The 23532-nt window shown below is 53.5% G+C and overlaps 1 protein-coding gene across 2 annotated transcripts in view; it reads right to left on the bottom strand.

Moving 5' to 3' along the window:
* LOC145338875 (sperm flagellar protein 2-like) overlaps positions 1–23532 on the bottom strand; it is a 233647-nt gene that overhangs the window by 69869 nt on the left and 140246 nt on the right. For both annotated transcript variants that reach the window (XM_080183275.1, XM_080183276.1), the window contains exons 19-21: positions 15449–15587; positions 11354–11473; positions 9508–9646 (exon numbers count right to left, since the gene is read on the bottom strand). In XM_080183275.1, the coding sequence (XP_080039401.1) occupies positions 9508–9646; positions 11354–11473; positions 15449–15587 (398 nt within the window). The remainder of the gene's footprint in view (positions 1–9507; positions 9647–11353; positions 11474–15448; positions 15588–23532) is intronic.

The following is a 23532-nucleotide window of genomic DNA, read 5'->3' as shown; positions in this document are numbered from 1 at the left end:
ATCATCCACAACACCACCGACCTTCGTGTCATCAGCGAACTTACTTACCCATCCCTCCACTTCCTCATCCAGGTCATTTATGAAAATGACAAACAACAAGGGTCCCAGAACAGATCCCTGGGGCACTCCACTGGTGACTGACCTCCATTCAGAAAAAGCCCCACCCACAACCACTCTCTGCCTTCTGCAGGCAAGCCAGTTCTGGATCCACAAGGCCAAAGGCCCTTGGATCCCATGCCCTCTCACCTTCTCAAGAAGTCTTGCATGGGGGACCTTATCAAACGCCTTGCTGAAGTCCATGTAAACCACGTCCACGGCACTTCCTTCGTCAATGTGTTCAGTCACATTATCGAAGAACTCAACTAGGCTTGTAAGGCACGACCTGCCCTTGACAAATCCATGCTGACTATTCTTGATCATGTCAAACCTCTCCAAATGTTCGTAAATCATATTGAGTTTTTGAGAAGAGAGTAAACAGTGGGAGGGAAGTAGATGTAATTTATCTGGTTTTCAAAAATCCTTCAATCAGGTGCCCCAGTAATGAATAAGGTCAGAGAAAGTGGAGTCGGGGGGACGGCGGAGTCGGGGCGACGGCGGAGTCGGGGGGACGGCGGAGTCGGGGCGACGGCGGAGTCGGGGGGACGGCGGAGTCGGGGCGACGGCGGAGTCGGGGCGACGGCGGAGTCGGGGGGACGGCGGAGTCGGGGGGACGGCGGAGTCGGGGCGACGGCGGAGTCGGGGGGACGGCGGAGTCGGGGCGACGGCGGAGTCGGGGGGACGGCGGAGTCGGGGCGACGGCGGAGTCGGGGCGACGGCGGAGTCGGGGGGACGGCGGAGTCGGGGCGACGGCGGAGTCTGGGGGACGGCGGAGTCGGGGCGACGGCGGAGTCGGGGCGACGGCGGAGTCGGGGCGACGGCGGAGTCGGGGGGACGGCGGAGTCGGGGGGACGGCGGAGTCGGGGCGACGGCGGAGTCTGGGGGACGGCGGAGTCGGGGGGACGGCGGAGTCGGGGCGACGGCGGAGTCGGGGCGACGGCGGAGTCGGGGGGAAGGCGGAGTCGGGGCGACGGCGGAGCCTGGGGGACGGCGGAGTCGGGGGGACGGCGGAGTCGGGGCGATGGCGGAGTCGGGGCGACGGCGGAGTCGGGGGGACGGCGGAGTCGGGGGGACGGCGGAGTCGGGGCGACGGCGGAGTCTGGGGGACGGCGGAGTCGGGGCGACGGCGGAGTCGGGGCGACGGCGGAGTCTGGGGGACGGCGGAGTCGGGGCGACGGCGGAGTCTGGGGGACGGCGGAGTCTGGGGGACGGCGGAGTCTGGGGGACGGCGGAGTCGGGGCGACGGCGGAGTCTGGGGGACGGCGGAGTCGGGGGGACGGCGGAGTCGGGGGGACGGCGGAGTCGGGGCGACGGCGGAGTCGGGGGGACGGCGGAGTCTGGGGGACGGCGGAGTCGGGGGGACGGCGGAGTCGGGGCGACGGCGGAGTCGGGGCGACGGCGGAGTCTGGGGGACGGCGGAGTCGGGGCGACGGCGGAGTCGGGGCGACGGCGGAGTCGGGGCGACGGCGGAGTCGGGGCGACGGCGGAGTCGGGGCGACGGCGGAGTCGGGGGGACGGCGGAGTCGGGGCGACGGCGGAGTCGGGGCGACGGCGGAGTCGGGGCGACGGCGGAGTCGGGGCGACGGCGGAGTCGGGGGGACGGCGGAGTCGGGGGACGGCGGAGTCGGGGCGACGGCGGAGTCTGGGGGACGGCGGAGTCGGGGGGACGGCGGAGTCGGGGGGACGGCGGAGTCGGGGCGACGGCGGAGTCGGGGGGACGGCGGAGTCGGGGGGACGGCGGAGTCGGGGGGACGGCGGAGTCGGGGGGACGGCGGAGTCGGGGCGACGGCGGAGTCTGGGGGACGGCGGAGTCGGGGCGACGGCGGAGTCGGGGGGACGGCGGAGTCGGGGGGACGGCGGAGTCTGGGGGACGGCGGAGTCTGGGGGACGGCGGAGTCGGGGCGACGGCGGAGTCTGGGGGACGGCGGAGTCGGGGCGACGGCGGAGTCGGGGGGACGGCGGAGTCGGGGGGACGGCGGAGTCTGGGGGACGGCGGAGTCTGGGGGACGGCGGAGTCGGGGCGACGGCGGAGTCGGGGGGACGGCGGAGTCGGGGGGACGGCGGAGTCGGGGCGACTGCGGAGTCGGGGCGACGGCGGAGTCGGGGGGACGGCGGAGTCTGGGGGACGGCGGAGTCGGGGGGACGGCGGAGTCGGGGCGACGGCGGAGTCTGGGGGACGGCGGAGTCGGGGCGACGGCGGAGTCGGGGCGACGGCGGAGTCTGGGGGACGGCGGAGTCTGGGGGACGGCGGAGTCGGGGGGACGGCGGAGTCGGGGGGACGGCGGAGTCGGGGCGACGGCGGAGTCGGGGCGACGGCGGAGTCGGGGGGACGGCGGAGTCGGGGCGACGGCGGAGTCGGGGCGACGGCGGAGTCGGGGCGACGGCGGAGTCGGGGCGACGGCGGAGTCGGGGGGACGGCGGAGTCGGGGGGACGGCGGAGTCGGGGCGACGGCGGAGTCGGGGGGACGGCGGAGTCGGGGCGACGGCGGAGTCGGGGGGACGGCGGAGTCGGGGCGACGGCGGAGTCGGGGCGACGGCGGAGTCGGGGCGACGGCGGAGTCGGGGCGACGGCGGAGTCTGGGGGACGGCGGAGTCGGGGGGACGGCGGAGTCGGGGCGACGGCGGAGTCGGGGCGACGGCGGAGTCTGGGGGACGGCGGAGTCGGGGGGACGGCGGAGTCGGGGGGACGGCGGAGTCGGGGCGACGGCGGAGTCGGGGGGACGGCGGAGTCGGGGGGACGGCGGAGTCGGGGGGACGGCGGAGTCGGGGCGACGGCGGAGTCGGGGGGACGGCGGAGTCGGGGGGACGGCGGAGTCGGGGCGACGGCGGAGTCTGGGGGACGGCGGAGTCGGGGCGACGGCGGAGTCGGGGCGACGGCGGAGTCGGGGGGACGGCGGAGTCGGGGCGACGGCGGAGTCGGGGGGACGGCGGAGTCGGGGCGACGGCGGAGTCGGGGCGACGGCGGAGTCGGGGGGACGGCGGAGTCGGGGCGACGGCGGAGTCTGGGGGACGGCGGAGTCGGGGCGACGGCGGAGTCGGGGCGACGGCGGAGTCGGGGCGACGGCGGAGTCGGGGGGACGGCGGAGTCGGGGGGACGGCGGAGTCGGGGGGACGGCGGAGTCGGGGGGACAGTGGAATCTGCCCTCCAAGGGCAACAAGGAATGAGTAGTAAATGCGGGCCAACCAGCGATGCCCATGTCCCACAAAAGAATAAATATCACCCTATTATAGAAAGGATATTATTAAACTAGAAAGAGTGCAGAAAAGATTTACTAGGATGCTACTGGGACTTGATGGATTGAGTTATAAGGAGAGGCTGGATAGACTGGGGCTTTTTTCCCTGGAGCGTAGGAGGCTGAGGGGTGATCTTATAGAGGTCTATAAAATAATGAGGGGCACAGGTCAGCTAGATAGTCAATATCTTTTCCCAAAGGTAGGAGAGTCTAAAACTAGAGGGCATAGGTTTAAGGTGAGAGGGGAGAGATACAAAAGTGTCCAGAGGGGCAATTTTTTCACACAGTGAGTGGTTTAAAAAGCATTTAGATAGTTACATGGATACGATGGGTACAGAGGGATATGGGCCAGATGCAGGCAATTGGGATTAGCTTAGAGGTTTCAAAGAAAAGGGCGGCGCGGACAAGTTGGGCTGAAGGGCCTGTTTCCCTGCTGTAAACCTCTCTGGTGGGGATGAATGGCCTGTGTGTGTGTGTGTGTGTGTGTGTGTGTGTGTGTGTGTTTGTGGAAGTTGCATGTGTGTGCATGTATGTGTAGCAGGTGCATGTGTGTGGAAGTTGCATATGTGTATGTGTGTGTGTAGAAGTTGCGTGTGCATGTAAGTTGCATGTGTGTAGGATGTATGCGTGTGGAACTGTGTGTGTGTGGAAATTGCATGTGTGTGTGTGTAGAAGTTATGTGTGTGCATGTGGAAGTTGTGTGTGTGTGGAAGTTGCATGTGTGTGTGTGCGTTTGTATGGAAGTTGCGTGTGTGTGTGTGTTTGTATGGAAGTTGCGTGTGTGTGTGTGTGTTTGTATGGAAGTTGCGTGTGTGTGTGTGTTTGTATGGAAGTTGCGTGTGTGTGTGTGTTTGTATGGAAGTTGCGTGTGTGTGTGTGTTTGTATGGAAGTTGCGTGTGTGTGTGTGTGTTTGTATGGAAGTTGCGTGTGTGTGTGTATGTGCGTGCGAGTGGGAGTTGCGTTTGTGTGTGTTTGTATGGAAGTTGTGTGTGTGTGTGTATGTGCGTGCGAGTGGGAGTTGCGTGTTTGTGTGTGTTTGTATGGAAGTTGCGTGTGTGTGTGTGTTTGTATGGAAGTTGCGTGTGTGTGTGTATGTGCGTGCGAGTGGGAGTTGCGTGTTTGTGTGTGTTTGTATGGAAGTTGCGTGTGTGTGTATGTGCGTGCGAGTGGGAGTTGCGTGTTTGTGTGTATGGATCATACCGGATGTCATGGTAAACATCGGTACCAATGACATAGGTAGGAAAAATGAGGAGGTCCTAAAGAGTGAGTACAGAGAGCTTGGTAGGAAGTTAAAAAGCAGGACTCCGAGAGTAGTAATCTTAGGTTTGCTACCAGTGCCACGTGCCAGTGAGGGTAAGAGTAGGATGCTCAGGCAGATGAACATGTGGATGAGGAAGTGGTGTAGGGGGCAAGGTTTCCGATTTCTAGATCTTTGGGACCTCTTCTGGGGCAGGTGGGACCTGTACAAGAGAGACGGGTTACATCTGAACTACAAGGGGACCAGTATACTTGCAGGGAGGTTTGCTAGTGTTATAGGTGAGGGTTTAAACTGGATTTGCAGGGGGGTGGGAACCACAGTGCCAGAGCAGATAGTGGAGCAGGGGTAAAAGACAGGTTAGTTCAGGCAACATCACAAATGGAAGGGTTGAATGTGGTGGAAATAATCTTCTGAGGTGTGTCTATTTCAATGCCAGGAGTATTGGGGGGAAGGCAGACAAGCTGAGGGCGTGAATTGACACATGGAAATATGACATTTTAGCCATTAGTGAAACTTGGCTACAGGAGGGGCAGGACTGGCAGCTCAATGTTCCAGGGTTCCAATGTTTCAGGCGGGATAGAGGCAGAGGGTTAAAAGGTGGGGTGGGGGTGGCATTGCTGGTCAGGGAGAATGTTACAGCGGTACTCAGGCAGGATAAATTAGGGAGCTCGTTTACAGAGACCCTATGGGTGAACCTGAGAAACAGAAAGGAATGACCACATTAATGGGGTTGTATTATAGACCACCCAATAGTGAGAACTGGAGGAGCAAATCAGCAGAGAGATAGCTGACAACTGCAAGAAACGCAAAGTTATGATATTCGGGGATTTTAATTTTCCACATACAGATTGGGACTCGCATACTGTTAAAGGTTTAGACGGGGTAGAGTCTGTAAAATGTGCTCAGGAGAATTTTCTACATCAGTATATAGAGGTGCCAACTAGAGAGGATGTGATACTGGATCTCCTATTGGGAAATGAGTTAGGGCAGGTGATGGATGTGAGTGTGAGGGAACATTTTGGATCCAGTGATCATAATGCCATTAGTTTCAACCTGATCATGGATAAGGATAGATCTGATCCTCGGGTTGAAGTTCTGAACTGGAAAAAGGCCAAATTTGATGAAATGAGAAGGGATCTGGGAAGTGTGGATTGGCACAGGCTGTTCTCTGGTAAAGATGGAAATGGAAAGCAGGAGGCCTTCAAAGGAGAAATTTTGAGAGTGCAGAGTTTGTATGTTCCTGTCAGGATTAAAGGGAAAGTAAATAGGAATAAGGAACCTTGGTTCTCGAGGGATATTGTAACACTGATTAAGAGGAAGAGAGAATTGTATGAAATGTACAGGCAGCAAGGAACAGATCAGATGCTCAAGGAGTATAAAAAGTGCAAGAAGCTACTTAAGAGGGAAATCAGGAGGGCTAAATGAAAACATGAGGTTGCTTTGGCAGACAGAGTAAAGGAAAATCCAAAGAGTTTCTATAGGTATGAAAGGAGCAAAAGGATAGTGAGGGATAAAATCAGTCCTTTTGAAGACCAGAGTGGTAGACTGTGTATGGAACCAAAAGAGATGGGGGAGATACTAAATGGGGTTTTTGCATCGTATTTACTGAGGAAACGGGTATGAAGTCTCCGGAAATAAGGCAAACAGGTAGGGAGGTCATGGAACCTTTACAGATTAAAGAGGAGGTGGTGCTGGCTGTCTTGAGGCAAATCAGAGTGGATAAATCCCCAGGACCGGACAGGGTATTCCCACAGACCTTGAGGGGGGCTCGTGTTGAACTTGCAGGGGCCCTGGCAGACATATTTAAAATGTCAATATTCACAGGGGAGGTGCAGGATGATTGGAGGGTGGCTCATATTGTTCCGTTGTTTAAAAAAGGTTCCAAAAGAAATCCGGGAAATTACAGGTCAGTAAGTTTGACGTCGGTGGTGGGCAAGTTATTGTAAGGTGTGATAAGGGATAGGATCTACAAATACCTGGATAGACAGGGACTTATTAGGGAGAGTCAACATGTGCATGGTAGGTCATGTTTGACCAATCTCCTAGAGTTTTACGAGGACGTTACCAGGAAAGTGGATGAAGGGAAGGCGGTGGATGTTGTCTACCTGGATTTCAGCAAGGCCTTTGACGAGGTCCCCCATGGGAGATTAGTTAGGAAGGTTAAGTTGCTAGGTATACATGGGAAGGTAGTAAATTGGATTAGACACTAGCTCAATGGAAGAAGCCAGAGAGTGGTAGTGGAGGATTGCTTCTCTGAGTGGAGGCCTGTGACTAATGGAGTGCTGCAGGAATCGGTGTTGGGTCCATTGTTGTTTGTCATCTATATCAATGATCTGGATGATAATGTGGTAAATTGAATCAGCAAATTTGCTGATGATACAAAGGTTGGAAGTGTAGTGGACAGTGAGGAAGGTTTTCAAAGCTTGCAGAGGGATTTGGACGAACTAGGAAAATGGGCTGAAAAATGGCAAATGGAATTTAACGCAGACAAGTGTGAGGTATTGCACTTTGGAAGGACAAACCAAAGTAGAACGTACAGGGTAAATGGTAGGACTCTGAAGAGTGCAGTTGAACAGAGGGATCTGGGAATACAGGTACAGAATTCCTTAAAATCACAGGTAGATAAGGTCGTAAAGAGTGCTTTTGGTACATTGGCATTTATAAATCGGAGTATCGAGTATAAAAGTTGTAGTGTTATGGTAAGGTTATATAAGGCATTGGTGAGGCCGAATTTAGAGTACTGTGTACAGTTTTGGTCACCTAGTTACAGGAAGGATGTAAATAAGGTTGAAAGAGTGCAGAGAAGGTTCACAAGGATGTTGCCGGGACTTGAGAAGCTGAGTTACAGAGAGAGATTGAATAGGTTAGGACTTTATTCCCTGGAGCGTAGAAGAATGAGGGGAGATTTGATAGAGGTGTATCAGATTTTGATGGGTTTTGATAGAGTGAATGCAAGGAGGCTTTTTCCACTGAGGCTAGGGGAGAAAAAAATCAGAGGGCATGGATTAAGGGTGAAAGGAGAAAAGTTTAAAGGGAATATTGGGGGTGAGGGATTGCTCCTTCACACAGAGAGTGGTGGGAGTGTGGAATGAGCTGCCGGATAAAGTGGTAAATGCGGGGTCACTTTTAACATTTAAGAAAAACTTGGATGGGTTAATGGATGAGAAGGGTGTGGAGGGATATGGTCCAAGTGCAGGTCAGTGGGACGAGGCAAAAAATGGTTTGGCACAGACAAGAAGGACCAAAAGGACTGTTTCTGAGCTGTAATTTTCTATGGTTTATATGTGCGTGCGAGTGCGAGTTGCGTGTGTGTGTGTGTGTGTGTGTGTGTGCGTGTGGAAGTTGTGTGTGTGCTATAAATCTTGCTGATGTTACAGATCCTGTTTGCTGTTCATAAAAACTAACCACAAATAACAGCAAGAAACAACACTGCAGCAACTGCTGTTGACGTGTCACTCGCTCATCACCACAGGCCTTTCTCAAACAGCCTCTCTTCCTGCTGCTCCAGAGCTGCATCCCACTCACATCCCGGACAATCCCACTCACATCCCACTCAATCCCGCTCACATCCCACTCAATCCCGCTCACATCCCACTCAATCCCGCTCACATCCCGGACAATCCCACTCAATCCCACTCAATCCCGCTCACATCCCACTCAATCCCGCTCACATCCCGGACAATCCCACTCAATCCCACTCAATCCCGCTCACATCCCACTCAATCCCGCTCACATCCCGGACAATCCCACTCAATCCCGCTCACATCCCACTCAATCCCGCTCACATCCCGGACAATCCCACTCACATCCCGGACAATCCCACTCAATCCCACTCAATCCCGCTCACATCCCACTCACATCCCACTCACATCCCGGACAATCCTGCTCACATCCCACTCAATCCCACTCACATCCCGGACAATCCTGCTCACATCCCACTCAATCCCGCTCACGTCCCGGACAATCCCACTCAATCCCGCTCACATCCCACTCAATCCCGCTCACATCCCACTCAATCCCGCTCACGTCCCGGACAATCCCACTCAATCCCGCTCACATCCCACTCAATCCCGCTCACATCCCACTCAATCCCACTCACATCCCGGACAATCCTGCTCACATCCCACTCAATCCCGCTCACATCCCAGACAATCCCGCTCACATCCCACTCAATCCCACTCACATCCCGGACAATCCTGCTCACATCCCACTCAATCCCACTCACATCCCGGACAATCCTGCTCACATCCCACTCAATCCCACTCACATCCCGGACAATCCTGCTCACATCCCACTCAATCCCACTCACATCCCGGACAATCCTGCTCACATCCCACTCAATCCCGCTCACATCCCGGACAATCCTGCTCACATCCCACTCAATCCCGCTCACATGCCACTGACAATCCATGTTCTGAGGCCCTCCCACACATGGAGATCTGGGTTGATAAATGAGTCCAGACTCACTGGGGCAGGAACTGCACTGAGCAGAGTGTGGCCTCCTCAACACTGTGACAGAAACTTGTAGATTCTGATGGGAAGTGAGTCATATTCAGTGCACATGGAGGCAGAGGCAGAGGCAGGGATGAGGAAGGACTGAGGAGTCGGGGGCAAGAGTGCAGGAGGCTGGAGATGTGAGCTGAAGGGGAGAACTGGGGTCTGGAGTGAAAGCCAGGAGGAGGGAAGCATAGGGGAGGAGTGAGGGAGAGGTGGGGGGGAGTAATTGGTCTGAGAGGGGAGGATGGTGAGTAGGAGCAGAGCAGGGAGGAGGATATGTGTTGGAGAGAGGGGACGGTCAGGGCAGAGAGGGTAGGTGAAGGGTGCAGGATAGGGAGGGGCAGCAGGAGATATGGGATGGGGGCATTTTCAGCTTTGAGAAATATCAGCTGTCAAAGCATCATAAAGACAAGCTTCAGTACCTCTCCATTTCCTGCAGGAACCTCGACCCGAGCCAGTCCTCCATAACTGTGAAGACTTCTTGTGCCTTTAACTTGAGTTCCTGGACTACAGACATGGCCTTCAGTCTGATTAGTTCCAGGCGGATTCTGACAGCCTGTGCTGGAAATACAACCAACATCGAGCTTACAATCCATCAGAGAGGACTGCACTCACTGCTGAGTGGGGACAGGTGCTGTCTGCCTGCTGAGTGGGGACAGGTGCTGTCTGCCTGCTGAGTGGGGACAGGCGCTGTCTGCCTGCTGAGTGGGGACAGGTGCTGTCTGCCTGCTGAGTGGGGACAGGTGCTGTCTGCCTGCTGAATGGGGACAGGCGCTGTCTGCCTGCTGAGTGGGGACAGGCGCTGTCTGCCTGCTGAGTGGGGACAGGCGCTGTCTGCCTGCTGAGTGGGGACAGGTGCTGTCTGCCTGCTGAATGGGGACAGGCGCTGTCTGCCTGCTGAGTGGGGACAGGCGCTGTCTGCCTGCTGAATGGGGACAGGCGCTGCCTGCCTGCTGAGTGGGGACAGGCGCTGTCTGCCTGCTGAGTGGGGACAGGCGCTGTCTGCCTGCTGAATGGGGACAGGCGCTGTCTGCCTGCTGAGTGGGGACAGGCACTGTCTGCCTGCTGAATGGGGACAGGCGCTGCCTGCCTGCTGAGTGGGGACAGGCGCTGTCTGCCTGCTGAGTGGGGACAGGCGCTGTCTGCCTGCTGAATGGGGACAGGCGCTGTCTGCCTGCTGAGTGGGGACAGGCGCTGTCTGCCTGCTGAATGGGGACAGGCGCTGCCTGCCTGCTGAGTGGGGACAGGCGCTGTCTGCCTGCTGAGTGGGGACAGGCGCTGTCTGCCTGCTGAATGGGGACAGGCGCTGCCTGCCTGCTGAGTGGGGACAGGTGCTGTCTGCCTGCTGAATGGGGACAGGCGCTCTTCTGCCTGCTGAGTGGGGACAGGTGCTGTCTGCCTGCTGAATGGGGACAGGCGCTGTCTGCCTGCTGAGTGGGGACAGGCGCTGCCTGCCTGCTGAGTGGGGACAGGTGCTGTCTGCCTGCTGAATGGGGACAGGCGCTCTTCTGCCTGCTGAGTGGGGACAGGCGCTGTCTGCCTGCTGAGTGGGGACAGGTGCTGTCTGCCTGCTGAGTGGGGACAGGTGCTGTCTGCCTGCTGAATGGGGACAGGCGCTGCCTGCCTGCTGAATGGGGACAGGCGCTGTCTGCCTGCTGAGTGGGGACAGGCGCTGTCTGCCTGCTGAGTGGGGACAGGCGCTGTCTGCCTGCTGAGTGGGGACAGGCGCTGTCTGCCTGCTGAGTGGGGACAGGTGCTGTCTGCCTGCTGAATGGGGACAGGCGCTGCCTGCCTGCTGAATGGGGACAGGCGCTGTCTGCCTGCTGAGTGGGGACAGGCGCTGCCTGCCTGCTGAATGGGGACAGGCGCTGGCCAATAATAAACAAAATAAATAAATAAACAGGAGACAGACCCCTCCCCGGGTGACACGGAGACAGACCCCTCCCTGGGTGACACTGGGACAGACGATAAGATGATAAGACAGGATCGGAAGGGGGCAGCATGGTGACAGGGTGGTTAACACTGCTGCTTCACAGCAGCTGGGACCCCACCACTCGGCCCATTGAGTCTGCTCTGCCATTCAATCATGGCTGGTACTCTTCTCATCCCCCATTCTCCTGCCTTTTCCCCATATCTCCCAATCCCCTTATTAATTAAGAACCTCCCTGTCTCTGTCTTAAAGACACACAGTGAATCCGAGACCCCTCGGTTGGTTTTGGGGACAATCACACTGTGCTTGTGCCCTGAGCCTGTGAAATTGAGAATCACCTTCATCCTCCAGCGCTCCCACGTACTCTGTGAATATTCGCTCCTTCAGTTCTCTCTTCCTCACCAGTTCAGGATTCTCGAGCATCGGGAGTGTCAGAGACGGGGTGAAGGACTGTTGGCCTGAAACATACAGTGAGACAATGCTGTCAGTCACTGAGGACACCAGGTAAATTACCCCAACTGGGCCACAGTGCCTGTATTCACACCATGGCTGCTGTGAGAAAGGCCTTAAATCTGCATCCTGCCCACCCCCCGACAACACCCCCCCCCCCCCCGACAACACCCCCCCCCCCCCCCCCCCCCCCGGCAATACACCCTCCCCCACCCCCACCCCCCCCCCCGGCAATACACCCTCCGCCCACCCCCCGACAACACACCCTCCCCGCCCCCCCCCGCCGGCAATACACCCTCCCCCGCCCCCCCCCCCCCCGGCAATACACCCTCCGCCCGCCCCCCCCTGCAGCCCACCCTCCGCCCGCTCCCCCCTGCAGCCCACCCTCCGCCCGCCCCCCCCTGCAGCCCACCGTCCGCCCGCCCCCCCCTGCAGCCCACCCTCTGCCCGCCCCCCGACAACCCACCCTCCGCCCGCCCCCCCGCCACAACCCACCCTCCCCCCGCCCCCCGCAACCCACTCTCTGCCCCCCCCGACAACCCACCCTCCGCCCACACCCCAACAACCTACCACCCCCGCCCACGCCCCCCAACAACCTACCCCCCCGCCCACCCCCCCAACAACTTACCCCACTCCCACCCCCCAACAGCCTACCCCCCCGCCCCCCCAACAGCCTACCCCCCTCCCGGGGTCTTGTCAGATTTTTATCTCTGTTTCTGCTCAGTTATTATGTTTTATTCTTTCCCAGGATGCTGACGACAGCAGCATTTCCTGCTCCTCACTATTTCCTCCTGGACTGAGTGTCTCGACTGGCAATTTCAGAGGGCATTTAAGAGTCAACCATATTGCTCTGTGTTTGGGGTCACGTGCAGGGGAGGCAATGGTGTAGTGGAATTGTCACTGGACTCGTAACCCAGGGCTAAATCTGTGACTCTGAGTTCAAATCCCACCACGGCAGATGGTGAAATCTGAATATACAAAATAGATCTGGAATTAAGAATCATTGTTGATTGTCAGAAAAAGCCATCTGGGTCCCTACCGAAGGAAATCTGCTGTCCTCGCCTGCTCTGGCCTACACGTGACTCCAGATCCACAGCAATGTGGGTGACTCTGAAACGAAGAGTAATTAGGGGGATGGGCCCAGCCAGCAAAGCTCATGTTCCAGAAATGAATTAAAAATGTATAGCTGAAGGAAATGAGTGAACCAAATGGGTTTTTAGGACAATCAATGATAGTTTTATACAAATATATAAAACACGGAGTGGCAGTCAGCCATTCGTGTCTGCATCACTACTGAACAAGACCATGGCTGATCTGACCTCAAACCTGCATCCCACCAACCCCAATACCCCCTCTTGCTTTCCAAGAATTGGTCCATCTCTGCTTCCAAAGCCTTTCCAGGAAAAGGCTTCCAAAGACTCATGACCCTCTGAGAGAAGAAACTTCACCTCATACCCATTTGAAATGGCAGGCCCACAAGAACATAAGAAATAGGAGCAGGAGTAGGCCATCTAGCTCTTCGAGCCTGCCCCGCCATTCAATAAGATCATGGCTGATCTGAAGTGGATCAGTTCCACTTTCCTGCTTTCTCCCCATAACCCTTAATCCCCCTGTCTATCAGAAACCTATCTACCTGTGACTTATATATATTTAGCAAGGCAGCCTCCACCACTTCAACAGGCAGAGAATTCCAGAGATTCACTACCCTTTGAGAGAAGAAGTTCCTCCTCAACTCTGATCTAAACTGCCCCCCGCTTATTTTGAGACTGTGCCCCTTAGTCCTGCTGTCCTTTCTAAGCGGGAAGAATCTCTCTACCTCTACCCTATCCATCCCCTTCATTATCTTATACGTCTCTATAAGATCCCCCCTCATCCTTCTAAACTCCAACGAGTACAGACCCAGTCTATTTGGTCTCTCTTCATAGGCTAACCCCGTCAACTCCGGTATCAGCCTAGTGAACCTCCTCTGCACTCCCTCCAAGGCCAAAATATCCTTTTGCAAGTGCGGCGACCAAAACTGCACACAGTACTCCAGCTGCGGATTCACCTGTGCCCTGTACAGTTGCAGCAAGACCTCCCTACTTTTATATTCAATCCCCCTCGCTATGAAGGCCAGCATCCCATTCGCCTTCTTGATCACCTGCTGTACCTACAGACTGGGACCCCCAGGTCCCTCTGCACTGTAGCATGTTGTAATTTTTCACCAGTTAAATAATGTTCCATTTTACTATTATTCCTGCCAAAGTGGATAACCTCACATTTGCTAACATTGTACTCCATCTGCCAGGTCCTCACCCACTCGCTCAGCCTATCCAGATCCCTCTGCAGACTTTCCGCATCCTCCTCGCAATTCGCTTTTCCACTCATCTTCGTGTCATCAGCAAACTTTGTTACCCTACACTCAGCCCCCTCCTCCAGATCATCTATATAAATGGTAAACAGTTGAGGCCCCAGCACCGATCCCTGTGGCACTCCACTAGTCACCAACCGCCAATCCGAATAGCACCCATTGATACCAACTCTCTGCTTCCTGTTAGATAGGCCCCTTATACTTTAAACAGTGACTCCTAGCCCTAGATTCTCCAACAAGAGGGAACATCCTCTCCACATCGACCATGTCAATACCCCTCAGGATCTTATACATTTCTATCAAATCCCCTCTTGCTCTTCTAAACCACCTCTGGCATGTGAGAAGCTTTTAAAGGCTGGTTGTTTGAAGTGTGGGAGAGGCATGTACCCGCAAAAAAAGGATAGAAAAGGCAGGACTTGGGGACCATGGATGACCAGGAAAATTGTAAGCTTAGTCAAAAGGATAAAGGAAGCATACGATAGGTTTAGGCATCTAAAAACCAACAAAACCTTTGAGGAGTAGTAGGAATGAACTTAAACATAGAATCAGGAGGGCTAAAGGGGGCCTTGAAACGTCTTTAGCAAATAGGGTCAAGGAGAATACCAAGGCTTAAATGCGTGTATTAGGAGCAAGGGGAGCAAGAGGAAGACTAGGCCCACTCAAAGACAATGGAGGGAAGTTATGTGTGGAACCATAGGAAGTAGGTGAAATGAATCCTTTGTATCGGTATTCACCAAGGAGGAGGACATGACTGATGTTGAGGTCAGAGATAGATGTGTGAATACTCTTGAGAACATCAATATATAGAAGGAGGAAGTGTTGAGCATCCTAAATTGCATCAAGGTAGACAAGTCCCTGGATCCAGCTGGGATTGATCCCAGGTTACTGCGGGAGGCAAGGGGAGAAATAGTTGGAGCCATAACAGACATCTTCACAACCTCTTTGACCACAGCTGAGGTTCCAGAGGATGGAGAATAGCCAATGTTGTTCCCTTGTTTAAGAAAGGAAACAGGGATAACCCTGGAAATTATAGGTCGGTGAGCCTGACATCAGTGGTGGGAAAGCCTTTGGGGAAGATACTGAGGGACAGGATAGATGCACATTTGGAGGAAAATGGACTAGTTAGTAACAGGCAGCATGGTTTTGTACGGAGAAGGTCATATCTCATTAACTTGATTGAGTTTTTTGAAGAGGTGACAAAGATAATTGATGAGGGAAGGGCTGTGGATGTGGTTTATATGGACTTTAGTAAGGTGTTTGACAAACTCCCATGTGGCAGACTGGTACAAAAACTAGAATTACATGGGATTGGGGTGGGCTGGTTAGATGGATACAGAATTGGCTTGGTTATAGAAGATAGAGGGCAGCGGTGGAAGGGTGTTTTTCAGAATGGAGATCTGTAGCTAGTGATGTTCCACAGGGATCAGTGCTGGGACCGCTGTTGTTTATAGGAAATATAAACAATCTAGAGGAAAATGTGGGTGGTCTGATTCGTAAGTTTGTGGATGACACAAAGATTGGTGCAGTTGCTGATGGTGCCGGGGGTTGTCAGAGGATCCAACAGGATATCGATAGGTTGGAGACTTGAGACTTCCCATATTCCCAATCCAGTTCCAATGATGAGGATAAATACCTTTCTTTTTATCTGCTGACTTTACTCCCTTTTTCTTTGGCTCTTTCCCAGCTGATTTCTGGAGTTCCTTTTCCTTTTCTTCTTTTAGCTTCTGTTCCTTCCTCTCTTCTTCCTCCTTGTTTCTCACCACCGTTAGAATCTGAAACCGAGAGAGAGAGTTAATGGCTGAATGTGTGCAGATTGTGGACCCCAATAAATAGATAAAGATTAAAGGTGTGATTGTGGGACTAGGAGCTGTGTGTTTGTAATGTGTAACTGGAAATAAATACTGCTGAAGATGTGTAAAGGTTGGTTCCAGTTCTATCCTTTGCCAAGTGGCCTCTGGGAGTATAACAGGGTCACAGAGAACGATTGCCTCAAGATATCTAGAAAGAATATCAGCATGTGTAAATCTGTGAACTGAGTAAGAACAACCTTCCAGTCACAAAAACACCATTCGATTATCAACATCTGTAAGGAGAGAAAAGGAGTGACATTTCAAATCCAGACCACCCTTTGACAAGGGGTCACCTGGATTTGAAACCTCAGCTCTACATCATAAGAACATAAGAAATAGGAGCAGGAGTAGGCCATCTGGCCCTTCGAGCCTGCCCCACCATTCAATAAGATCATGGCTGATCTGTCGTGGATCAGTTCCACATTCCCGCCCTCTCCCCATAACCCTTAATCCCCTCTCTTATCAAAAACCCATCAACCCGCGTCTTAAAAATATTTAGCGAGGCAGCCTCCACCACTTCAACGGGCAGAGAATTCCAGAGATTCACCACCCTTTGAGTGAAGAAGTTCCTCCTCAACTCCGTTCTAAACCGCCCCCCCCTTTAACTTGAGGCTGTGCCCCCTGGTCCTGCTGTCCTTTCTGAGCTATCCTCTCTGTTCTCTCCTTACAGATACTGCCAGACCTGCTGAGATTTTCCAGCATTTTCTCTTTTGGTTTCAGATTCCAGCATCTGCAGTAATTTGCTTTTAAACAACTACCTGCCTTCCCTTCCTGACTCCGAACCAGGTTTCAATCCAGCTGGTCACTTTCATTGGATTCCAAAGGCTTTTTTTGATAATAATGTGTGGTACTTTGTCAGCAAAAGGTTGGTAAAAAGGGGGAAAAATTAGAATATAAGAATAAATGAGTCAGAAATATAAAATCCACTCATGAGATACAGGTGTTGCGCTGGGTCAGCATGTTCCTCATCCCCAATCCTAGCTGCCCTTGATCTGAGTGACATGTTGGGCTATTTCAGAGGCCTGTTGCTGTGGGTCTGGAGTCATCTAAGCTGAAAGCTGAACTCTGGACACTGAGACACAGCAGAGAGGGAGAAAGATTTCCTTCTGATCTGGACCAGGAGGGAGTCACAATTCTGAGGCAGGTTCTGATTTGGTTCAGGACTCAGAGACAGGAGAGTGTGATGTGAGTGAGGCAGGGTGGGGGAGCCAGAGGAACACAGGAGCGTCAGGCTCCACCATCATCCAACAGGTTTCAGATTCCCACAGCCTGTGTGGGTGAGAGTGCAAGGAGGGGAGGGTGGGGGCTGCAGGGTGGGTGAGGGTGGGGGTGGGAAGGGGGCTGCAGGGTGGGTGAGGGTGGAGGTGAGGGTGAGAGTGAGAGTGGGGCTTGGGTGGAGGCTTACCCTCTTATTCCATGATTTTGCTGACAAGTCTTTTGTGTGGCGCTGTGTCAAAGATCTCCTCAAATTCCCGAGACCACATCACTAGCATTTCCCTATTTCCGCACACGCGTCCCGCGCTCGCTCCGCACACGCGTCCCGCGCTCGCTCCGCACACGCGTCCCGCGCTCGCTCCGCACACGCGTCCCGCGCTCGCTCCGCACACGCGTCCCGCGCTCGCTCCGCACACGCGTCCCGCGCTCGCTCCGCACACGCGTCCCGCGCTCGCTCCGCACTCCCTCGGAATACTTATCATCGTCTCAAAAATGTCCTTGAACAAAGTGTTGAAGCTGCAAGTGCCTGGCAGTGGGGCAGCAGACAGAGTGGGTAGAGGCTGTTACTGGATAGAGGAATCTGTCCATATCCTGTCTGACATACAGCACAAAGGGAGATATCAGTGGATGGCTGATGTCGAAAGGAGACCCCAGTCCTGCAGTTTTGCGCTTGGACCCGCACCCCATCGTGTAGCCATGAGTGTGACATATTAGTGTCGGGGTGGGGGGGGATGGGGCAACTCTCAGGCTTGGGTGTGGATTACAATTGAAATAATCATCAGGGATCTTCATCTCTCATAGCAAGAGGATTGGAATATAGGAGTAGGGGTAGGCACTGCAGTGATACAGGGCCTTGGTCACACCCTGAGTATTGTGTGCAGTTTTGGTCTCCTAGTCTGAGGAAGGATGTTCTCGCCATTGAGGGAGTCCAGCGAAGGTTCACCAGACTGATTCATGGAACGGCAGGACTGACATATGAAGAGAACTGAATCGACTGCACTGCCCTCATCTACCTTCTTAGTTACCCCTTCAAAAAACTCAATCAAATTTGTGAGATATGATTTTCCACTCACAAAGCCATGCTGACTGTCCCTAATCAGTCCTTGTGTCTCTAAATGCCTGTAGATCCTGTCTCTCAAAATACCTTCCAACAATTTACCCACCACAGATGTGAGGCTCACTGGCCTGTAGTTCCCAGGCTTTTCCCTGCAGCCCTTTTTAAACAAACATATTTGCTGCCATCCCCTCCACCATGAGTGGGCAGGCACGGGCTGGGTGGTCAGTGGGCAGGCACGGGCTGGGTGGTCAGTGGGCAGGCACGGGCTGGCTGGTCAGTGGGCAGGCACGGGCTGGCTGGTCAGTGGGCAGGCACGGGCTGGCTGGTCAGTGTGGGTCAGTGAGTGGATGATGACAGTATTGATGAAGATCTCTCTGCGTAGATTAAAGTGACCTGATCCTCAAACTCACATCCAGAACGGACAGTGACAGATGCCTGCGTCCTGTAGAGGAATGTAATCTGGGGTTTGAGGATGGGGATGAGGTCAGATCATTATTCCTGTGTGAGGGATGGTCAGTGGAGATGTTCCACAGTCTGGATTCAGATCTATCTACAGACGATCAAGTGAGTAGCAGTGAGTGATAACCCAGCTCTCTGGGGTACACTGGATCACTCTGTGCAGGTAGCTGTGAGTGTACTGGGTTTACAATGCTGTCTCAAAGAACAAAGAATAAAACAGCACAGGAACAGGCCCTTCAGCTCTCCAAGCCTGTACCGATCATGTGTTCCTAACTAGAGGGGCGAGGTATAATTCAGATGTTAGGGGGAGGTTTTTCACACAGAGGGTTGTGGGGGCCTGGAATGCACTGCCAATTAGGGTGGTGGAGGCAGACACGCTAGAGTTGTTTAAGGCTTACCTAGATAGGCACATGAGCAGACTGGAGATGGAGGGATACAAAAGAATGTTCTAGTTAAGGATCAAGAGCCTCAGGACGTTCCTGGGAATCAATAGATTCCTATGGGCCATCCAACATATTTTATGGCTCACCTTGTCACTTACGTTGGAGCTACTGGGGACCTTCCATGCATGTCTGTATAGGCTGTGTATGTTTATTGATTTTTTTTTACATCCACACGTGACTCTGTCCACCTTGTTGACCAACAAGGGGCATACACACGGTGGGTCACGCGAGGGCTGCTCTTGGATGTTTCGAGAGTTGCCTAGTGCTTCACATTGTTAGTGTACGCTTAAACTGGACCATCTGATGGGCAACACGACAGCTCAGTGACTATCACTGTTTGCTGTGCAGATACAGGGACCCGTGTCAGATGCTGACCACTGTGCCCCCGGAGCAAACTCTGAATGCACTGAGGTCCCTCAAGGATCTGTGGCACATGCAAGTGACTCAAGATGTGAGATTCCCTTGAGTTTGCAGGATACCTCAGAGGGAGCTACAGGGAGGGAGCTACAGGGAACTGTCGATGATCACACATCAGCAGCCAATGACAGTGTGGAATCCTTTTATCTTAATGGATCTTTGTGGGCTGAAAGAGAGCTCTAAATGCTGTTTAAAGAGATGTGTATTGTCTCCAGACAGGACAGTTAGTGAGATTTTACAAGTCCAGGCAAGTCATGGGGGTTACAGATAGTGCGACATGAACCCAAGATCCCTGTTGAGGCCGTCCTCGTGTGTGCGGAACTTGGCTATCAGTCTCTGCTCAGCGACTCTGCGCTGTTGTATGTCGTGAAGGCCACCTTGGAGAACATTTACCCGAAGATCAGAGGTCGAATGCCCGTGACCACTGAAATGTTCTCCAACTGGAAGAGAACCCTCCTGCCTGGACACCATCGAGTGGTGCTCACCCATCCATTGTTATAGTGTCTGCATGGTCTCCCCAATGTACCATGCTTCGGGACATCCTTTCCTGCAGCGTATCAGGTAGACAACGTTGGCCAAGTCGCAACAGTATGTTCAGTATATCTGGTGGATGGTGTTCTCACGTGAGATGATGGCATTCGTGTCAATAATCCGGCACGTCTTGCTGTGCTTAACCCTCTGTCCACTTGCATTGTCTGCACCTGTAAATTCTTGATTACCTGTTAAGACTCATATTCCAACCATGATCATGTAATTGAGTTTGTGTTTATATGTGCCCCGTTGTGAAACAAATCCTGCACTCACTTGATGAAGGAGCAACGTATCAAAAGTTTGTGCTACCAAATAAACCTGTTGGATGTTAACCTGATATTGTGGGACTACTTACTGCGCCCACCCAAGTCCAACACCGGCAACTCCTATTCACCCTGCATGACACAGCCAGGTTGTCGGCAGTGAGGTTTGCATTGAGATTTGGTTTCTAATGGGTGCAGGGTACCATCGACTGCACCTGTAAATTTTTACCTGTTAAGACTTGCATTCTAACCATGGTCTTGTAATCAAGTTTGTGTTTATATCTGCCCTGTTTGTGAACACACCTGATGAAGAGGCAGCATTCTGACAGCACGTGCTAACAAATAAACCTGTCGAAATTTAACCTGGTGTTGTGACACGACTTACTTCATCCAGGGTGAGGTGGACCTCTTTGTGGACCTCACTCGATAGGGCTTTGGTAACCTCTCAGACACACTTATGGGGATTGGGAAGAGTCGAGAAGAAAGGGAAACCCAAGATGCCTGAAGCAATGTTGAGTATTGAGAGGATTTGTGGCAGTTCTAACTGTGAGAATGTGAGGGCAATGATATGAGTAGATGGAGGTGTCTCTAGGTGATGACAGAGGATGGAGGTGTGAGTTGTTATTAGACACATGAGGGAAATGAAACGATAATCTGTGAGGGGCAGATCAAAGCCTGTGTGGCAGCCAGTGAAGGAGCTGTATTGGGACTGCGTGTACTGTCTGGTTGGTAGTGAAGAAATTGTATTGGTACCGTGTGTACTGTCTGGTTGGTAGTGAAGGAGCTGTCTTGGTACCGCGCGTACTGTCTGGTTCGTAGTGAAGGAACTGTATTGGTACCGCGTGTACTGTCTGGTTGGTAGTGAAGGAGCTGTCTTGGTACCGCGCGTACTGTCTGGTTCGTAGTGAAGGAACTGTATTGGTACCGCGTGTACTGTCTGGTTGGTAGTGAAGGAACTGTCTTGGTACCGTGTGTACTGTCTGGCTCGTAAGGAAGGAACTGTTTGTAATTTTTATTAATGATCTGGATGAGGGTATAGTTGGGTGGATTAGTAAGTTTGCTGATGACACCAAAGTCGGAGGTGTGGTAGATTGTGAGGAAGGGTGTCGAAGTTTGCAGGGTGACTTGGACAGGTTGCAGAGCTGGGCCGCGAGGTGGCGGATGGAGTTTAATGCGGAGAAGTGTGAGGTAATCCATTTCGGTAGGAATAACAGATGTGTTGAGTATAGGGCTAACGGGAGGACTTTGAATAGTGTGGAGGAGCAGAGGGATCTAGGTGTATGTGTACATAGATCCCTGAAAGTTGGGAATCAAGTAGATAAGGTTGTTAAGAAGGCATACAGTGTCTTGGCGTTTATTGGTAGGGGGATTGAATTTAGGAGTCGCAGCGTCATGTTGCAACTGTACACAACTCTGGTGCGGCCGCACTTGGAGTATTGTGTGCAGTTCTGGTCCCCACATTACAGGAAGGATGTGGAGGCTTTGGAGAGGGTGCAGAGGAGGTTTACCAGGATGTTGCCTGGTATGCAGGGGAGGTCCTATGAGGAGAGACTGAGGGATTTGGGGTTGTTTTCACTGGAAAGAAGGCGGCTAAGAGGGGATCTTATAGAAACATATAAGATGATTAGAGGTTTAGATAGGGTGGATGGTGATAGCCTGTTTCCTCGGATGGAGAAATCTAGCACGAGGGGGCATGGCTTTAAATTAAGGGGTGGTAGTTATAGGACGGATGTCAGGGGCAGGTTCTTTACCCAGAGGGTGGTGAGGGATTGGAATGCCCTGCCTGCTGCAGTTGTAAATGCGCCTAGTTTGGGGGCGTTTAAGAGATTGGTGGATAGGTTTATGGACGAAAAGGGATTGGTTTAGATTAGTGGGTCAATGTTTTTTTTTAAAAATAAGACTGGTCGGCGCAACATTGTGGGCCGAAGGGCCTGTTCCGCGCTGTAATGTTCTATGTTCTATGTTTAACTGTATTGGTACCGCGTGTACTGTCTGGTTCGTAGTGAAGGAACTGTCTTGGTACCGCGTGTACTGTCTGGCTCGTAGGGAAGGAACTGTATTGGTACCGCGTGTACTGTCTGGCTCATAGGGAAGGAACTGTATTGGTACCGTGTGTACTGTCTGGTTGGTAGTGAAGGAGCTGTCTTGGTACCGTGTGTACTGTCTGGTTGGTAGTGAAGGAGCTGTCTTGGTACCGCGTGTACTGTCTGGTTTGTAGTGAAGGAACTGTATTGGTACCGTGTGTACTGTCTGGTTGGTAGTGAAGGAACTGTCTTGGTACCGTGTGTACTGTCTGGTTGGTAGTGAAGGAGCTGTCTTGGTACCGCGTGTACTGTCTGGTTGGTAGTGAAGGAGCTGTCTTGGTACCGCGTGTACTGTCTGGTTGGTAGTGAAGGAGCTGTCTTGGTACCGCGTGTACTGTCTGGTTGGTAGTGAAGGAGCTGTCTTGGTACCGCGTGTACTGTCTGGTTGGTAGTGAAGGAGCTGTCTTGGTACCGCGTGTACTGTCTGGTTGGTAGTGAAGGAGCTGTATTGGTACCGCGTGTACTGTCTGGTTGGTAGTGAAGGAGCTGTCTTGGTACCGTGTGTACTGTCTGGTTGGTAGTGAAGGAGCTGTCTTGGTACCGCGTGTACTGTCTGGTTGGTAGTGAAGGAGCTGTCTTGGTACCGCGTGTACTGTCTGGTTGGTAGTGAAGGAGCTGTATTGGTACCGCGTGTACTGTCTGGTTGGTAGTGAAGGAGCTGTCTTGGTACCGCGTGTACTGTCTGGTTGGTAGTGAAGGAGCTGTCTTGGTACCGCGTGTACTGTCTGGTTGGTAGTGAAGGAGCTGTATTGGTACCGCGTGTACTGTCTGGTTGGTAGTGAAGGAACTGTCTTGGTACCGCGTGTACTGTCTGGTTGGTAGTGAAGGAACTGTATTGGTACCGCGTGTACTGTCTGGTTGGTAGTGAAGGAACTGTATTGGTACCGCGTGTACTGTCTGGTTGGTAGTGAAGGAACTGTATTGGTACCGCGTGTACTGTCTGGTTCGTAGTGAAGGAACTGTCTTGGTACCGCGTGTACTGTCTGGTTGGTAGTGAAGGAACTGTATTGGTACCGCGTGTACTGTCTGGTTGGTAGTGAAGGAACTGTATTGGTACCGCGTGTACTGTCTGGTTCGTAGTGAAGGAACTGTCTTGGTACCACGTGTACTGTCTGGTTGGTAGTGAAGGAACTGTATTGGTACCGCGTGTACTGTCTGGTTCGTAGTGAAGGAACTGTCTTGGTACCGCGTGTACTGTCTGGTTGGTAGTGAAGGAACTGTATTGGTACCGTGTGTACTGTCTGGTTGGTAGTGAAGGAGCTGTATTGGTACCGCGTGTACTGTCTGGTTGGTAGTGAAGGAACTGTATTGGTACCGCGTGTACTGTCTGGTTGGTAGTGAAGGAGCTGTCTTGGTACCGCGTGTACTGTCTGGTTGGTAGTGAAGGAGCTGTCTTGG

Source organism: Carcharhinus amblyrhynchos, unplaced genomic scaffold (assembly GCF_965287045.1).
Source record: "Carcharhinus amblyrhynchos unplaced genomic scaffold, sCarAmb.v2.hapA chromosome_206, whole genome shotgun sequence".
Classification (NCBI taxonomy): domain Eukaryota; kingdom Metazoa; phylum Chordata; class Chondrichthyes; order Carcharhiniformes; family Carcharhinidae; genus Carcharhinus; species Carcharhinus amblyrhynchos.
This window is presented reverse-complemented; position numbering and strand designations above follow the sequence as displayed.